A 17,899-nucleotide genomic window follows, 5' to 3' on the forward strand; every position below is an offset into this window, starting at 1 on the left:
TGGCCGACCTTGGAGTCATCAGTTGTGTTAGGGGGTCAGTTCGCTTAGCATGAGTTCAAACCATATACTCAGGGTTAACAAAAGGCTACCCAAGGAAGAGGAGGTCGTGTCGATTCAGAGTCTCGAGATTGACCATGATTTGGGCTTGGCCACCTGGACTAGCCATGTCATATGAAGCGAAGGCCATAAAGATGTTCGGCCAGTGAAGTTGGCTTTCAGGGTCTATCTTTGAGATCGGCTCCCAGGGTTAACCTCCGGGATCATCTCCATTGGGTCGGTTCTTGGGGTTGGCCTTCGGGATTATATTGGCTCTCAAGGTCGGCCTCCATGGTTAGTCAGTATGTCAGTTGAGCGAAGACCTAGTCTTATGGAGTGCTAGTTATAAGGACTAATTTAATTAGAATACTTCTTGTCTTAGTGAGGACACATTCTTTAATTTGTCTTATTACTACATAATTCTTGTAATATATGAACTATTCCACGAACAATATAATCACACAACTATACTTGTCATTTTCTTTATATTATTTTTGTTATTTCTTTCTAGTTTGTTTGGAATTGATTGATTTGAATATTGTTTCATTTAGTTTCATCATTGATGCTTTCATTGAGAAGTCAACATACAAGTTCAAGCATGCTTTGTATTTTCTCATCATTCATTGAAACCATGGTGAATTGAGTTCACGCAACAAATTGCACGAGTGAGCCCTCATCAACTCGGAATTTTTGTAAAATCAAAAGTTAAATGTGGTTGTTTACTAATTATGAATAGTGATGGCGACAAGGGATCCCGGAGGACCCATTTTATTAGAAAAGTCTTACTTAAGCGAGTGTTAATTTTTATTATAAGGCGTTGGCATAACAGAAATAATGAAAATTTATTAGGCTAAGGAAATAAAGAAGCATGGAGCAAAATAAACTAAGGAAGTGTTGCCAAGGGGTATTAAACCCACCTACAACCTCCTACTTAACAACATAAACACCAACCACTCAAGCTACTCAAATTTCTTGGGTATTAAAGGGCGGGAAGCTCTACTTATGCATGTGGAGTGTGCTGGAAGCAAAGTAATGGGGTGGACACATGTATCGCCAAGATTGAAAACTAGCCAATGTCGTACATTTGTCAACGATCCGAAAGGCCTTCAACACTATATAAGGCACCATTGCGCCTCCCCTTAAAGATCATCCCTTGGATCATAATGACCTTCCTAGCTTGGTGGTTTCTAGTCCTAACCTCTAGGCAATTTATATCGTAGACCAAGGTCCACATACCATTGTGGACCCTAGATCAAAACGACGTCATTTTGATATTTAAGCTTTAATAGACGCAGTAGTTTCCCGTTTCTAATGTTTCAACACAAATTTTAATTTATTCTAGGTACAAAATCAACACTCTTATTAAGGTACATAATTTCATAACACGAGACACAAAAACTCACAACACAAGACACATACACATGTTATATATTTACTTATTCTCAAATCTGATTTATGTAGATAATATATGTCATATAGGCACATAATTTCATAATACAAGACATAATACGTAAAATAAGACACACAATATGTTGCGTGTTACACAACTACTAATCTATTTTAGGGACAAAATGCATACGTTTAAGGTACAAAATTGCATAACATGAGACACAGAAACGCATAACACAAAACACATACACATGTTTTATATTACTTTAGTTACATAATCAATATTCTTAAGGTACATAATTGCATAACATAAGACACAAAACGCATAACACAAGACACAAAAATGCATAGCACAAGACACAAAAGTGCACGCATGTTATATTTACTTTATTTCAGGTACATAATCCATTCACTTATAGTATAGAATTGCATAACATGAGACACAAAATTGCATACACAAGACACATACAAATGCTTTACAGGATAAATAAATAAATAAATAAATCTGTAACGTGAATTGTACAACAAACATTCACCGTCAAAATTAAAATTCAAAACTACGTCGTTTAGGACCAGAGTCCACAGTGCACTGTGGACCCTGGTCCACGGTATAACGATTGTAACCTCTAACCCATGAACAAGGGTTCGATTCCTAGTACCTATATTATTATTTCTAGTCCCCTATTTTGGGTGTAGCTTGTATTATTTATTTATTTGGACCGTCGTTTTGGGCCGGTATCTTGGATTTTGCACGTATTCGAGTCTAACGCCCCGAGCAATAATACTACTATTTTCCTACCCCAGCCCCATTCTGTACTTCCCATACCCGATTTATGGTGGACCTTATCCCGACAAAACCATCAAATAGGAAAAAAAAAAAAAAAAGTGATTTTAATTTTTCATTTGTGGTCGTGGTAAATATTTAATTTTCTAATTATTCATATTGTAAATTGAATCTCTTAAATATTAGATGTACCATTAATAAACCACTTAATTAATAAAGTGAGAAATCAAATCCCTTAATTTGATAATATATAATTGATGAACTTAATTTACATTGTAGTGATAAGTGATAAAAATGTCTTTTTTTTCTTATAAATAAATACTAAATAAATCTAGGTTCACACTTGTGTGAGACCGTCTCACGGATCTTTATTCGTGAGACGGGCCGGGGCGAATCAACATGCAAATGTCATTCTTATATGCTCAAATATAATACTAATCAGAAAAAAAAAATTACTTATAAGGGAAAATGTAATACTTTTGATTAAAAATGTAATACTTTTACATTTTGATGTAAAAGTATTATATTTTCCAACAAAAGTATTACATTTTCCATAATAAGTAATGTTGGCAAATGACCCTTACTTATAAGAAAAGTTATAATACTTTTGAAGAAAAATGTAATATTTTTAAATCGAAACGTAAAAGTATTACATTTTTCATTAAACGTATTACATTTACTCTTATAAGTAACAAATTTTTTATTCTTTATTACTATTACATTTGAGCATATAAGTATGACATTTGTACATATGAGTATTACATTTTCATCTTGACCTGACCTGGCCGTCTCACGGTGAGACGATCTCACGCAACTTCACATCTAAATTATTTATCTAAAATTCTAAGTTGAAATTTCATTTTCGAATTATACCTTGTAAGCTCATGAGTTTTATAATATTGCTTTTCTTTGCGTTTCTATTTATTAAAAAAAATACAAGTAGTTATTATAGAATTGTAATTAGAAAGTATATACTTCTTAGGAAAAGAACATTTCGATTTGATATCTTTTTTGCCCTTTTCTCTTAAAATATATAGACTTTTCTACAATACCAAAGTACCAAACATAAAAATATAACTTATTAAAAATAAAAAGTGACGGGGATTATATTCATTTATAATTTGAAAATTTTTGACTAATTAAGTAATATCAATTGTATTTAACTACTTATTGCAACTTTTTACTCTTTATGTGCGATAATGTAACTTTTTCTCAAAATGAGAAAATTCGTAAATAGTGTAATGGTTTAGTTTCGTCGCTTGACTTAAAGGTCATGATTGGAGACGACAGTATAGGGTTCTAGATTGAATTACTTGTCTATAAATGAATATTAAAATTTGACTGGTGGTTCATTGTACAACTCACAATTTACTTCTGCTTAAGATTAGTCCGATAAATTAGGATCGCGTTAAAAAATAATAATAATGAAAGAAAAATTGTAAAAAATCTGAAAAAAGAATAGTGAGTCGTACACATGTGACAATATTATTATGGCAATCAAGAATTATAAATGCTGTGTTTGGAATGATGAGGTGCTGACTCATACAAAAGGGAATTTCCTACCATGCATTAAACATTATTTAAACAATTCCGAATCAGATTTTGCAGTGTGACCCTCCCCACTCTACTTAAATGCTCTTCTTCACCACTAGAAATACACACTACAGAGTGTGTGTGTGAGAGAGAGAAAGAGAGAGAGAGAGTTTAAAAGAAGGCCTTTCATTTCCTTGTGCAGTTTCAGAACACAGTGAACTCTTCCATATAGAAACTCATAAAAAAGAAGTCTACAAGACATGGGTGAGGTATCTCTCTCTCTCTCCTCTCTCAAAATTATTTTCCATTATATATTTTTTCTATCTGTTTCTTTTTTTTTTTCTTTTTAAATTGTTGATCTGATGGTATTTTGGAAGGAGAACAAAGGGGAAGGGAAGAAGGAGGGTGAGAAGAAAGAAGAAGTGAGCAAGGAAGAGAAGAAAGAAGAGAAAAAGGAGGAAGAAGAGAAGATTGAAATTGTGCTCAAGGTTGATATGCACTGTGAGGCTTGTGCTAGAAAAGTCACAAGATCCTTGAAAGGATTCCAAGGTATATTCATATTCACTCATAATTAAAAAAAAAATAAAATAAAATAACTCACTCTGTCACATTTTATCGGTCTTACTCACTATTCATGTGTTAAATCAGCTCTTTCTTCTTTTGTTTATTTCTATTAGCATTTTCTTATAATTTTTAAATTTGATTTTTGTGTTTAATAGTTCTTTTGATGTAGTTTCTAAATATTTACATTTTACATACTAATTCTAAACTTAATATTATAAAAAAATTTAATTGTAAATAACTTCAGGCCTCGTTAACCGAACTCGATACATAAAATGGGACGGAAGAAGTATATTATTTTACAGTGTTTTATTCAATGGTACCTATAATTCTATACATATATTAAGTATAAAAATTATATTTTTTACTTTGTAGAGTTATGCTGCCCCTATATATCTATGACAAAACACAAAAAAATAAATTTATAAAGTATAACACATTGTAATCATGACAATAAAAATTTCCCCCATAATTAGAGTTGTTTTCCCCTTGCAAGAAAGGGTTTTTACCCTTGTTTTGTAACTTCTCCTCATTTCCCCATTATTTGTATTTATTTTTTAAACCCGTTAAATTTGTAACCTTGTGATTATCAAGTCAATAATTCGATTAATTTGGTTAGATTGCCCCCTCATTTCTCATTCACCCACATAAATAATTGTCAGTTAAACTTGATTTATTTGTTAGTTAAACTTGATTTATTTTTTATTGGCTCACATCTCAATTTATAACACCAGACACAAAAATTTTTAAAAAGTGTCCACAACTTATTATACCCCAAGAATATTATACCAGAAAGTTGTTTTAATTTTTTTATTTTTTTAAAGAATACTAATTATACAAAATGCAGGAAAAAAAAACTTTATTTTATAGGGGAATGAGCCTTCTTTTGTTTCATATATACTTTAGCCCACTAACCACATGAACCTGATAAGCTTCCAAGTTTTGAATTCAAAGTCTTTGATATTCTCAATGAGTTATTAGACAATAATAAAAGGCCACAGTCCAACATTGGCCTACAAGACATATTATTACTTTTATGTTTCACTGATATTTACATGACAATTTTTACAATGTCACTCCTCACGTACGTTAAGCTGTAAGTTTCTATACATTCTTTACGTTTAATTACTTTATTGTAAAAGAAATGAGTTAATTTTTTATTTTTTACTCTTTGCTATCTTGATTATTGTGTTTGCTCACTTTTAGTCATTGAATTCTATGATTATCGAAAATGTATCACTTTTACTTTTCATCGTGGGACAAAAAGCTGTTAGCTGATTGAGTTAGTGGGTTTTACTAGTTGATATCATTAGTTGATTGTAGAAAGATATTAATAGTTGGTTAGATGTAAAATGACTTTCTCAAAAAGTTAATAAAAAAAATAAATAAATAAAAAACTGCTCTGAGCAGTTTTTTAAATTTTTGTATTTTGGAGCAATAAGCTGTTACCAAAAATTAATTAATCAAACACTTATATTGGTTGTTTAACCAAGTCAAATAGTTAATAGTAGTCAAATAAGTTAAAATTGACTGATAAGCTAACTATGGTACCAAATATAGACCTTAATCTACCTTAGCTTTATACTAATTAAGGATTAAAGGTTTATGAGTTAAATTGCGTTTGGGGTAATTTTATAACAGGAGTGGAGGAAGTAACAGCGGATTATAAGGCAAGCAAAGTTGTGGTGAAAGGTAATAAGAGTGTTGATCCTATGAAAGTGTGTGAAAGGATTCAGAAGAAAAGTGGCAGAAAGGTTGACCTCATTTCGCCTATTCCCAAGCCCCCTGCTGAGGAAACCAAGCAAGAAATCAAAGAGCCCCCTAAAGAAGAGAAGAAAGATGAGGTATGCCTCCTCTCTCTCTTCCTCTCTCACATATATATAATTTTTTTATGGTGTTGTGAAAAAGTTATGTTCAAAGCAGTAAATGTACTTTGAACATTGCCAAAATAACAAAAGGGCATAGGATTTTTTTTTAGGAGGGTTATCTTACATTATGGACTTGGTCCGAAAATGACATTCAAAGTATGTGGTATGTAGGTTGTAGTTAACAAATTATGTATCTGTAAATAAATTGAAGACACCCTAGGCGGGGCGAGTTAAACAAGCCCGCTTCTTGGTGGATTGCTATTTTCAAAATCCACCCTACCTAAGTAGGGGCAAGCTGGGTTGGCGGGCAAAGCCCCTTTTGACGGCTCTAATAATATGTTAACTGCAGACACAACATATGTTAACTACATGTTTTTGTAATTAATATATTTATTATGTATAGCTTTCAATTTATTTAGAAATATATAATTTTACTAACTAAAGATACATAATTTATTAACGGTAGAAACATAATTTGTAGATCAGAATTCACTACATTGGATCTTAATCCATGGTACAACAATTATTGGGATTTTACTCCCTAGCATATCCTATGGTTGTGGCTTTTGTTTTGACTCGGCAGACAGACAAATATAACAATTGTGTGCCTCCACAGCTTTATCAGTGGTACATGCTTTTCATCTTCTTAATTAAATAGCATCCTAGAGTAGTTGCAGTGGTTTTAACCTAGCTAGCTACTCAATGAAGTACTAACTATTATTGGACATTAAATTTTAAATTTTAGACCAAAAACCCCATCCACTAGCTTAGGGAAATGGGTTGGCTACAAGAATTATGGTCCCATGAATCATGATTGCTGAATGTGAAGCATATATAAACATAAATGTGTAATTCAATTATCAATTTAGACCTACTTTTAGGTGAGATAAAACGTATCGGTTAATTTGGTATCAGAGCCCACTTCATGTTAAAGGTCATAGATTCGAATCTCCACGTTTGAGAGTGGTGGGTATGTAAGAACTAAAAAACTATCAGTAATTTAGATGTACTTTTAGGTGAGATTGAGTGCATCCATCAATTTGGTATCAGAGTCTACCTCATGTTAAAGGTCATGGATTTGAATTTCGACGTTTGAGAGTGGTGGGAATGTAAAAATTAAAGAACAAGAACAGTTAATTGTAAAACACATCGAGTTGTGATTGCGGGTTGTGAGCTGACATGAAAGCAACCCAACATAGCAGAGTGAAGTTGCAGTGTGTTGGCAAAGGACAGCCATGGTGAGTCACACAACACCACATAGCTATGGGCACATTTTACAATGCAATGCAATTGGGGGGGTGGACCAGGAAGGGAAGAGGACTGTTCTGTTTTTTAGGTGAAGAATTGAAGAGTTATGGATCTGAGACTAAAATAATAATATATATTATTATCAAAAGGTGCACTGTGAAGATTAGGCGCATTACATTATGCATGGGGCCTAAAGTTGTCCTCACTCAAAAAATGTGCAATAAAACAAAAACTCATTTCTGCAAAGCTACCATGCATATCATTTGAGCTTTTAATGAAGGAAACAACAACCACAACTAAACATGGGAGATATGATATGATCGAGTTGTAAACGGAAGAAATTCTTAGTCAATGTGACTTGTCACGTTTACAAATATATTATATTATGAATATAAATATTTTATGTACTAAAGTGACTTTTTAATGAGAAAGTTATATTAAATTCAAATTAATTAATATATATAGAGTCAAGATATTGTCGGATTACGTAAAATATTCTAATTATAAATGCAAATTTATGTTTATTTATTGTGAATATGTGCTTTATCTTAAACTAAAGTAGTCAAGTCCTAGGATTTATTGATTGCTACTAGGTCTAATGTTTATTTTTCTAATTCTATGTATGTCTACTTTTTTTTTTTTTTTTTTTCGTGATCCTCCCTCCCTTTGTTATTAAGGGTGTGTTTGTAAACCCAGAAAATAAGTTCTAGTGTTTTGCAAGGCTTGAAAAATTAAAGTCATGAAAAATTAATTATGGTCAAAGGGGGAAATCACCTTTTTTTTTTGAAAAATAACTTTCATTTTTTTGAGAGGAAGTAATTTTCCAAACCTCTTCTCTTTGCCTTCCGAACATTCTTCAATTCTTCAACCATCTTCTCCAACCTATCTCCTTGGCGACTAACTAATCACCTTCCATCGGAGAAGGCAAACAATTGGTCGTCTTCTCTGAGATGGGAAGGCGACCAAGCAACCGGTAGCTGATTTTGTCTTCAGAGTTGATCGGATAAGTTTAGGGTATTTGACCATTTTTCTTTTATGTTCATTTTCTAGAAAATGAACCAAACACACCAAGACAGTTTTCTAGAATGCAACCAAACACTATAAATGAAAATATTTTCTGGAAAATAACACATTTTCTAGAAAACATTTTTCAGAAGTCATTTTCCTGGTTTTGAAACACACTTTAACTTCAATCGAAATCACGATGTAATTTAATTATTTAATGTCATTGGTATTTTTTTTTTTTTTGAAGAAGAAGAATTGGTAATTTTTTTATCTGGTCCATTTTTTAAATTGGTTTTGTTGTTGCAGCCTCCTCCAGTCGCAACAGTGGTTCTGAAAGTTCAAATGCATTGTGAGGCATGCGCTCAGGTCTTGCAGAAGCGAATCAAGAAAATTAAAGGTACCAATAACCATCATACTTCACACTTCACACCCTACTAACAAAAAATACTACGGAGTATTATTTTTTTAGTTTTTATTTTTAGTTGTTTCTACCCATGTCAACAACTTATTCAAATATAAACTTTTTTTGTGTCATTTCATCATAAAAGTTTAACAAGTTATACTAAAACCACACTATTTGAACACCATTAATATTTAAAATCATAAGGAAAAATGGCATTTTAATCCCTCAATAATTATGACCAAACTATAGATTTAGTCATTCAATTATTTAAAGTGTTCGTGTATTTAGTCCCTCAATTATTGTCACAGTGACGAATTTGGTCCATTGAGGCTAAATCTGCATTGTAAATAATTGAGGGGTTAAATTTGTACTTTGCTCATAATTGAAGGATTAAAAGTGTCATTTTTCAAAATCATTATATATGTGTATAATTGTATATGATATTTTATGATAAAATAATCAATTATTATATTGTGAACCACAGACATACATGTTCAATTCATTTCTTAAAAAGAAGTTCATCTGTAGTATATACTATCTAAAAATTGAACTTTTAGTACATTAAATATTAAACTTTTTTTTTGGTAAAAAAAAAACTAAAGGAATAAGGTTCAAATTGGCCACTGAACGTAACCTGAAAATGCAATTAGGCCACTGAACGAAAAAAAAAAAGTGCAATTAGGTCATTGAACACTCAAAAAATGTGCAATTAGGCCACTGAACTCTCCAAACGCATGCAATTTTACCGGATAGCAGGTTACCATCAATTTTAGCAGGTTACCTGCTTACGTGGCAGCTTAGTTGGCATTTTTAAATAATTTTTAATAATTAATTTTAATAATAAATTTTATAAAAAATTGGAAAAAATTAAATAAAAAATAAAATAAAGTTGTTTTTATTTTTTTTTAAAAAAAAATTAATAAAAAGTTATTATTAAAATTTATTAAAAATTAATTAAAATTTATTAAAAATGCCAACTCAGCTGCCACGTAAGCAGATAACCTGCTAAAATTGATGGTAACCTGTTTTCAGGTGAAATTGCACATTTTTAGAGTGTTCAGTGGCCTAGTTGCACTTTTATTTCGTTCAGTGGCCTAATTGCATTTTCAGGTTACGTTCAGTGGCCCATTTGAACCTTATTCCAAAAATAAATTAAACTTCAATATATTAGTGATTTACCTTAGAATATGAATCATGGTCCACGGAATAATTTGGTATTGATAGATATGGAATAAGCTATATTTTCTTACGTGGCCCATGACTCACTTTTAGTTCATTTTTTTTACTCATTTTAAATCAGGGATTTAAATTTATCCTTACAAATTACTCTACCTCCCCACCCCATTAAGAAGACATGCTTATATATACTTCAATTTGTAAAAATAGTTAGCTTAGTACTAGTGTATAAATTTATTATATATTTATGAAAATTAGATTTCCAATTAGAAAAATGTTATATAAAAAGGGCAATATTGGAGGGAAAGAAATTTGGAGGGTGCAACATTACTCTTATTATTATATATACATACGATAATATACGGAGTACATATATATTTTCTTGATATTGTTGAATTTTGATAATCAAAACTTACGATTTTAATAAATGATAAAATTTAAAAGTTTAAATAATTTTAAGATAATTATGGAGGAGTATTTTAATTTTTCAAAAAAAAAATGGAGGAGTATTTTAATGTTGGACTACATATAATAAGTGGGAATGGATATATATAGGCGTTGAATCAGTGACAACGGAGCTTGGAAGCAATGAGGTGAGGGTAAAGGGCGTGGTGGATCCAGAGAAGCTTGCGAAGGACGTGTACAAGAAAACAGGGAAGCAAGCTTCCATAGTGAAGGAAGAAGAGAAGAAGGAAGACAATGAGGAGAAGAAAGAAGGGGAGAAGAAAGAGGAAAAGAAAGAGGGAGAAGAAGACGAAAAGAAAATGGATGAGACAGAAATGAAGAAGAACGAGTTCATGGCTATGCCCCCTAAATACTACTTGGATTACGCCTATCCTCCTCAGATTTTCAGCGACGACAACCCTCACGCTTGCACCCTCATGTGATCATGATCATGATCATCTGATCTGGAGGGTGAAATTTTTATGCATGCAAGCAATTTTTCATGGTCTGATGATATGATGTTAATAAGGCAGCATGCAGCTAAACAACTACGTAATGTAATGTAATGCATGGACGTGGTGTTAGAGTGTTGTGTATTTCTTTAAATTTTGTTTATTTTTACCTAATAATTTGAACTTTAATTTTGGGTGTGTGGTGATGAGGATAATGGAGGAGAACTGGAGAAGTGAAGAAGAAGCTGTAAATAGTGACTTCAAGAACTTGTTGAATTGGTTGAGTTGGCAGATGTATGTAGTTTTAGCACTGCGTTTTTGTATGGTCTGCAGAATTATTATTTAAATCAATATATGTATGTATGTATGTACTTCCTTATATATATATTTGCTTTCATTTTGGTGATGTTAGACTTAATTTCAAATTTACATGTTTTTTATGAGCATCTTTAACTTCGTATGTTTTCGAATCAAGTCAAAAGTAAATATATATGGTTCTATTTGGATTAATTTTAGTTTTTCCTATTCCTCATCTACATACAAGTCAAACATTTGAAAATTTGTCTTTTTTTTTTTTTATTTGCCATGCCATGAATGAAACCACAATTTTGGTTTTCTCTCTCTCTCTCTCTTTTTTTTTTAAATAAAAAAAAAAGTAAAATCTCTCATCTCTCTTGTCTTTCTTATATTTTCTATCTACTGAAGAGAGATTAACCATTACAACATATTTGATTCATGAACTAAATATTAAATGAAATATAATATTGACATATTGTTCTTGGAAATTAACTAACCTTATTGCGTCATTTCTTAATGCTTTATATTCTCAAGAATATCAATTCAAAAATGAGGGTTAGGAATTATCTTTGTATAGGTTTTGATGATGTTAATTGATGTAACTTTAAGGATTTAGTGATGAAGACATGACAAGAGAATTGAAATCAACTTATCAAAATGGTATTTGATGTTACATGGGAGAATTAAAGAACAAGTAGTACATTTACTAATTAATTACGATGAGGACATGGCAAGAGAATTAAAATCAATTCATCAAAATCAGATTTGATGTTACATGGGAAAATTAAAGAACATTTACTAATGATGAGGACATGATAAGAGAATTGAAATCAAGTCATCAAAATCAGATTTAATTTTACAAGGGAGAATTAAATAACATTTACTATGCATTCAAAAAAAAACATTTATTACTTTAATTTTAATGTTAAGAGAGTGAGAGACTATTGGTATTTCATTTCAATTAATAGTGTAGTGTTAGAAAGTGATCTACATGCCTATTTAAAGGCTAAACACAGTCAGAATTTAGACATAGAGCAACAAAGTTGAAATCAGAAATGTTAGGTCGTTTACTTCGTTTTTCTGTTTTTCCATTTCCAGTTTTCCATTTCTCCATTTCTCCAGTTTTCCTTCTCCATTCTTCCAGTTTTCCATTTCTCCAATTTTCTAATTTTCATTCCACATTCCTCTAGTTCTTCATTTCTCTAATTTTTTGATTTTATTAAATACAACCACCTCATATAGCATTTTTACATTTATACAACAAATATAATAATAATAATAATAATAATAATAATAATAATAATAATAATAATAATAATAATAATAATAATAATGTGTGCATAAGGATGAGGGAAATGGAAAATGGAAAAAAGATAATAATAATAATAATAATAATAATAATAATAATAATAATAATAATAATAATAATAATAATAATAATAATAATAATAATAATAATAATAATAATAATAATAATAATAATAATAATAATAATAATAATAATATGATGATGATGATGATGATGATGATGATGATGATGATGATGATGATGATGATGATGATGATGATGATGATGATGATGATGATGATGATGATGATGATGAAAAGATAATAATAATAATAATAATAATAATAATAATAATAAAAAGATAATAATAATAATAATAATAATAATAATAATAATAATAATGATAATGATGATGATGATGATGATGATGATGATGATGATGATGATGATGATGATGATGATGATGATGATGATGATGATGATGATGATGATGATGATGATGATGATGATGATGATGATGATGATGGCAAAGGTGCAACTGAAGGAAAGGCAAAGACAAAACTAATAATAATAATAATAATGACAAAAGCGCTGAAGCAAAGGCAAACTGGAATCAAACTAGCGACCTCATAGCCAAAGAGCACTGTTCACCCGTGTTGCTCTCCATCTCTCCATTTGGAGATATCCAAATTTTCATTCTCCAAAAATATACATGAAGTGGAGAAATGGAGAAGGAATAAGCATTTGGAGGAAGAAATTTAGTAAACAACTTCTCCAATTTTCATTTTTCCACTTCTCAATTTCTCTATTTTTCTGGAAAATTCTCCATTTTTCCAACTTGGTAAACGACCCCTAAGACATTTTCTTGTCTCTCTTGTGTGTTGAGAGGTGTTATTATAGACTTATCAAGATAATTACCAATCTTGTGGTGCTATCCATTCCTTATCACCTAAGACCAATATGTGACAGAAATATCCTTATAAAAACACAAAAATAATCTTGATAGGGAATATACCCCGGCCTACCGATTCTTACGTACCATATACCTGCTCGGATCCCACTCCCTGAGTGACGTTGGTCCATTCATGACCGAATCCGTCCTCGAGGAAGCACTTGACCGACACGACCAGAAGATTACACCTTTTATCTGCTTAATGAGCTTTTGCTCTTACTCTTTTGTGCTCGATCCCGACCCGAGTGCTCGATTATATTAGGGCCCCGGACCCATGTGGTTAGTCTTTAGAGAAGAACATTAGCGGGAACACTCAAACCGAGCCCGATAGTCATTGGCCAATTAGATATTCCTTTGCATGTGGACGCTCCTCCTTAAGCCGCTAAGACCACCGAGTGCATGGAAGACACGTGGCGTGCATATCGGCCCCCGACATGTGTTCCCTCCTAGGGCTTACAAATATCCCATGAGGCACCCTTAATCGGGGGATTGGCTCTCTCTCTAAACCCTTACCAGCTCGGGCACCTTCGGCCTTTGGTTGCAATTACCCAAGTTACCATTCTCAAATACATTACTCAGTAATATACGAACACATATATCTAGTGGAATTTACCACGTCAAATCCCCTACCCAACACCAACATCAGCCAAATTCATTCTCCTACACCCCAGGCCAAATCGTAGTTCTTGTACTTGTTGTTTTAATTTGGTGAGAAAATGATCGGGTAACTTTAATGTTCGGAGACTATTGGTATTTCATTTCAATTAATAGTGTAGTGTTAGAAAGTGATGTACATGCCTATTTATAGGCTAAATACAGTAAGAATTTAGACATAGATCAATGAAGTTGAAATCACAAATGTTAAGACATTTTCTTGTCTCTCTTGTGTGTTGAGAGGTGTTAGACTTATCAAGATAATTACCAATCTTGTTGTGTCATTCATTCCTTTATCACCACCAATGTGTGGCAGAAATATCCTTATAAAAACACAAAAATAATCCTGATAGGGAATATACCACGACCTACCGATTCTTACGTACCATATACCTGCTCGGATCCCGCTCCCTGAGTGACGTTGGTCCATTCCTGACTTAATCCATCCTCGAGGAAGCACCTTACCGACACGATAAGAAGATTACACCTTTTATCTGCTTAATGAGCTTTTGCTCTTACTCTTTTGTGCTCGGTCCCGACCCGAGTGCTCGATTGGGCCCCGGACCCATGTGGTTAGTCTTTAGAGATGAACATCAGCGGGAGCACTCAAACGAGCCCAATAGTTATTGGCCAATCAGATATTCCTTTGCACGTGGACATTCCTCCTTAAGCCGCTGAGACCACCGAGTGCATGGAAGTCACGTGGCGTGCATATCGGTCCCCCGACATGTGTTCCCTCCTAAGGCTTACAAATATCCCATGAGGCACCCTTAATGGGGGAATTGGTTCTCTCTCTAAAGCCCTTACCAGCTTGGGCACCTTCGGCTTTCGGTCGCGATAACCCAAGTTACCATTCTCAAATATATTACTTAGTTAGTAATATACGAACACATACATATATCTAGTGGAATTTACCACGTCAAATCCCCTTCCCAGCACCAACATCCGCCAAATTCTTTCTCCTACACCCCAGGCCAAATCGTAGTTGTTGTACTTGTTGTTTTGGTGAGGAAATAATCGGGTAACTGGAGGAAACTTTGATGAATCGACTCTAGAGTTCATCCCCAAAGATCCGTATCACTTAGACTCTCCAAAAAATTGTTTTATAATAATCCTCATGGATTAACCTTTGTATACAGCAATATTAGGATTTAATCTACAAAACTCCCTCCACCGTCTTGTCCAACAAAATTGACTCTATTTTTCCTCATTTTCCAAACAGCCTCTAAGCACTCGCCTTTCCCAATTGCGTTATGCAACCGTGTAGCTTATGCCTTACGAGTTACCACACTTCAATCCCCAACCTTCTTCTCTTCCAATTTAAGGTACGATCCTAAAACATTGTTTATTTGCTCCGCCTAGATCTAATTCACTCCCGGATGTCTACTCTTTAACCCAACCCCATGGCTCCAACAATATTCCTATGGTACAAGTCATTAAGACTAGCTACAAAAATCTTTAAAAATAATTTGAACAAGAGAAAATATGAGAAGGTAAATTTGTGAGAACAATGGGATTGTCCTCTTTCATTTATCAAAATAATGTTTTCATTGTTACAAAAAGAGACAAACTAGTTGAACAAGAAGTTGATGCTACACACTAGCCACTTTTGTAACACCTTGTCTCATGTGCAAATTGATACATATTCTATAGATGCATCCCTCATCAACTCCTGTCAATGGCGTCTTAACTTCATTTGTTCTTGACATATATTGTTGTTGCACCACCAAGACTGAGACCGGCAATCTGATATGCTCAATAGCAAACATGTCCCCAATAGGCCCCAATTGGGTATATCGTTCCACTAGGAAAGCCCGAAAAGTTGAGGCAAATCAAGTTCATATAGCGTCTGCCCACCAGAATAAGGTCAAAAATGTGTTCCATCTCGCGCAGTCTCCGCCCCATCCCTTACCGTTTCCTCTTCCCTACGTTTCGGTCTAGCGAAACGAACCGCACCACCGTCAACTGAACCCACAACGTATTGGACATGCGTTTGGCCTAGCACAACGCCTCGCGGTCATTAGCTCCTCCTATGATTACCACGGAGATGTGGTAGGACGACAACGATAGCAACGTCCGGTGCAGCCGCCGTGTCTTTTCCCAGTCTATCAAAATGCCCATGGAGCAAGGGGCCAGGTCTAACAAAGTGCTGCTCAGAAACCTCATGCTGGTGTTATCCACTATCAACCTATCAACCTATAAAATAAATGTCACTGCACGTAGCAAACACAATTACGTCTAATACTAATTTCCAGCCAACTTTCGGTTGATGATGATGATTGAGATGTCGTGCATAATTACGTGACAACCAAGATTATAATTAATAATAGTCTCATTGGGTAGAAGCATCAGTATTTTTCTCACTCCTACTCAACTCTCTTAACCAAATCAGATTTCTAGTCATAAATAAAGTCTAGCTATAAATGTTACCCCGTATGTTGCACCAAATAACAACTTAAAACTAAGAGCTAATGGATAGCTCCCTTGTTACCAAGGATCTTGTGGTCCACTGGTATCTGGTTGCTTCCCTAGTTTCAGAGACCCCAACTGTACTCATTTTTGGAAAAACTGTGCTGCTAATTAGAAAAAGAAAAAGATGGCTGGAGGAGGAATCGACCCCGGTCCTGGTAATAACAAGGAATGCCCCGGCAACCTGTAACTTGTATTGTGGCAGTCTATGGGAGGGCTGATTTTCAGTTATGATATTGATTTTTGGATACGTTTTAATTTGCTCCAATAAAGCTGTAATCTTTGATTGTGATTATGGTGCTGAATGTTTTGTTACAGCAAGAATGACTTTTTTAATGTCGTTCCTTTTTTTTTTTTTAGGAGAAAAAAGAGCTAGCTTATTATTTAGTATTGGGCATGAACACTTTACATAAAAGAGGTGCATAGGTAACCCACAATTAGGATGTTCCGAGAAACAAAAAACCAAATTACTGACTTTTTGTTATGATCCGTTTCCAAAAACAGAATTTAATTAGGAATTGGAGACAACAAAATTACAGATACACTACATAAATAGCTAGGAGCCTAACAACATTCCATTGCTCCGATCATTCAGTTTCCATGAATCATTCATATGCAGCTTATTCAATTCATATCTTCTAAATCGTGGGCGGAGTCGGCGCCGGTGGCATGATTAGTTGTAGGGGCGGAGATTATGTGCGAACTAAGTAATAATAAGCGCCATCCTGAAGTGGAGCAAGGGTTAGTTCCCATTCATTAGTGATGGGGCTGGCCGGAGGATTAATGAATGAGCACCGCGTCATGAAAAAAGTTGTGCCGGTGATTCACATAATCATTAGGAGATGATTTCTCAAAAGAATACGATGACAAAGACGGTGAGGGGCCTTTAGAGGAAATGACCCTTTTAGCCATTCACTTAACCCTATCTAACTGATGATTAACAGAAGGATCAATGGTGAAACAAATATGATAGTCAAATGACTATTTTATCAATTTATCCTAATTATAGAACGATGACTAATTTTGAAAAATTACAATAGTCGGATGACTATTATTGGGAGAGTTAATTCCACCGGAGGTCCCTTGTCTTTGGTGGCAATTCCAAATTTAGTCCCAGACTATCGTTTTTGCCATTTTACATCCCAGACTATCATTTTTTAGACACTTTTAGTCATTCTCATGATTTTTTTCTATTTTTAGTAAGGGCGTTTTTGTCCCTTCATATTTTTTCTTTTGTTATTTTTTCAGTTTCAACCAGTTTAATTGGTTTAGGACTTTACTAAAAATTGGTTGACAAATATGGTTACTAAAAATCAGAGATTACCTAAAGTTCTAAACCA

General features: G+C 33.4%; 1 protein-coding gene across 2 annotated transcripts; it reads left to right on the plus strand.

The window, feature by feature from the left end:
• Positions 1-3,842: 3,842 nt before the first annotated feature.
• LOC109174332 (heavy metal-associated isoprenylated plant protein 7-like) lies at positions 3,843-11,280 on the plus strand. 2 transcript variants are annotated; one of them, XM_019323564.1, is made up of 5 exons: positions 3,843-4,011; positions 4,120-4,291; positions 5,945-6,147; positions 8,731-8,821; positions 10,559-11,280. In XM_019323564.1, exons 1-5 carry the CDS (start codon positions 4,003-4,005, stop codon positions 10,888-10,890), a joined length of 807 nt encoding a protein of 268 aa, XP_019179109.1. In that variant the 5' UTR covers positions 3,843-4,002; the 3' UTR covers positions 10,891-11,280. The 2 variants fall into 2 exon arrangements, with proteins under 2 accessions (XP_019179109.1, XP_019179110.1); XM_019323565.1 differs by having other exon boundaries at positions 3,845-4,011; positions 4,126-4,291.
• The last annotated feature ends 6,619 nt before the right edge of the window (positions 11,281-17,899 follow it).

This window comes from Ipomoea nil, unplaced genomic scaffold (genome assembly GCF_001879475.1).
Source record: "Ipomoea nil cultivar Tokyo-kokei standard unplaced genomic scaffold, Asagao_1.1 scaffold0642, whole genome shotgun sequence".
NCBI lineage: Eukaryota > Viridiplantae > Streptophyta > Magnoliopsida > Solanales > Convolvulaceae > Ipomoea > Ipomoea nil.

What these genes read in the sequence shown, in the direction of transcription:
- LOC109174332 (XM_019323564.1), top strand. An exon ending in AAGAAGAGAAGAAAGATGAG is followed by an intron (nt 6,148 to 8,730) that starts GTATGCCTCCTC and finishes TTGTTGTTGCAG; the next exon opens with CCTCCTCCAGTCGCAACAGT. An exon ending in GCGAATCAAGAAAATTAAAG is followed by an intron (nt 8,822 to 10,558) that starts GTACCAATAACC and finishes GGATATATATAG; the next exon opens with GCGTTGAATCAGTGACAACG.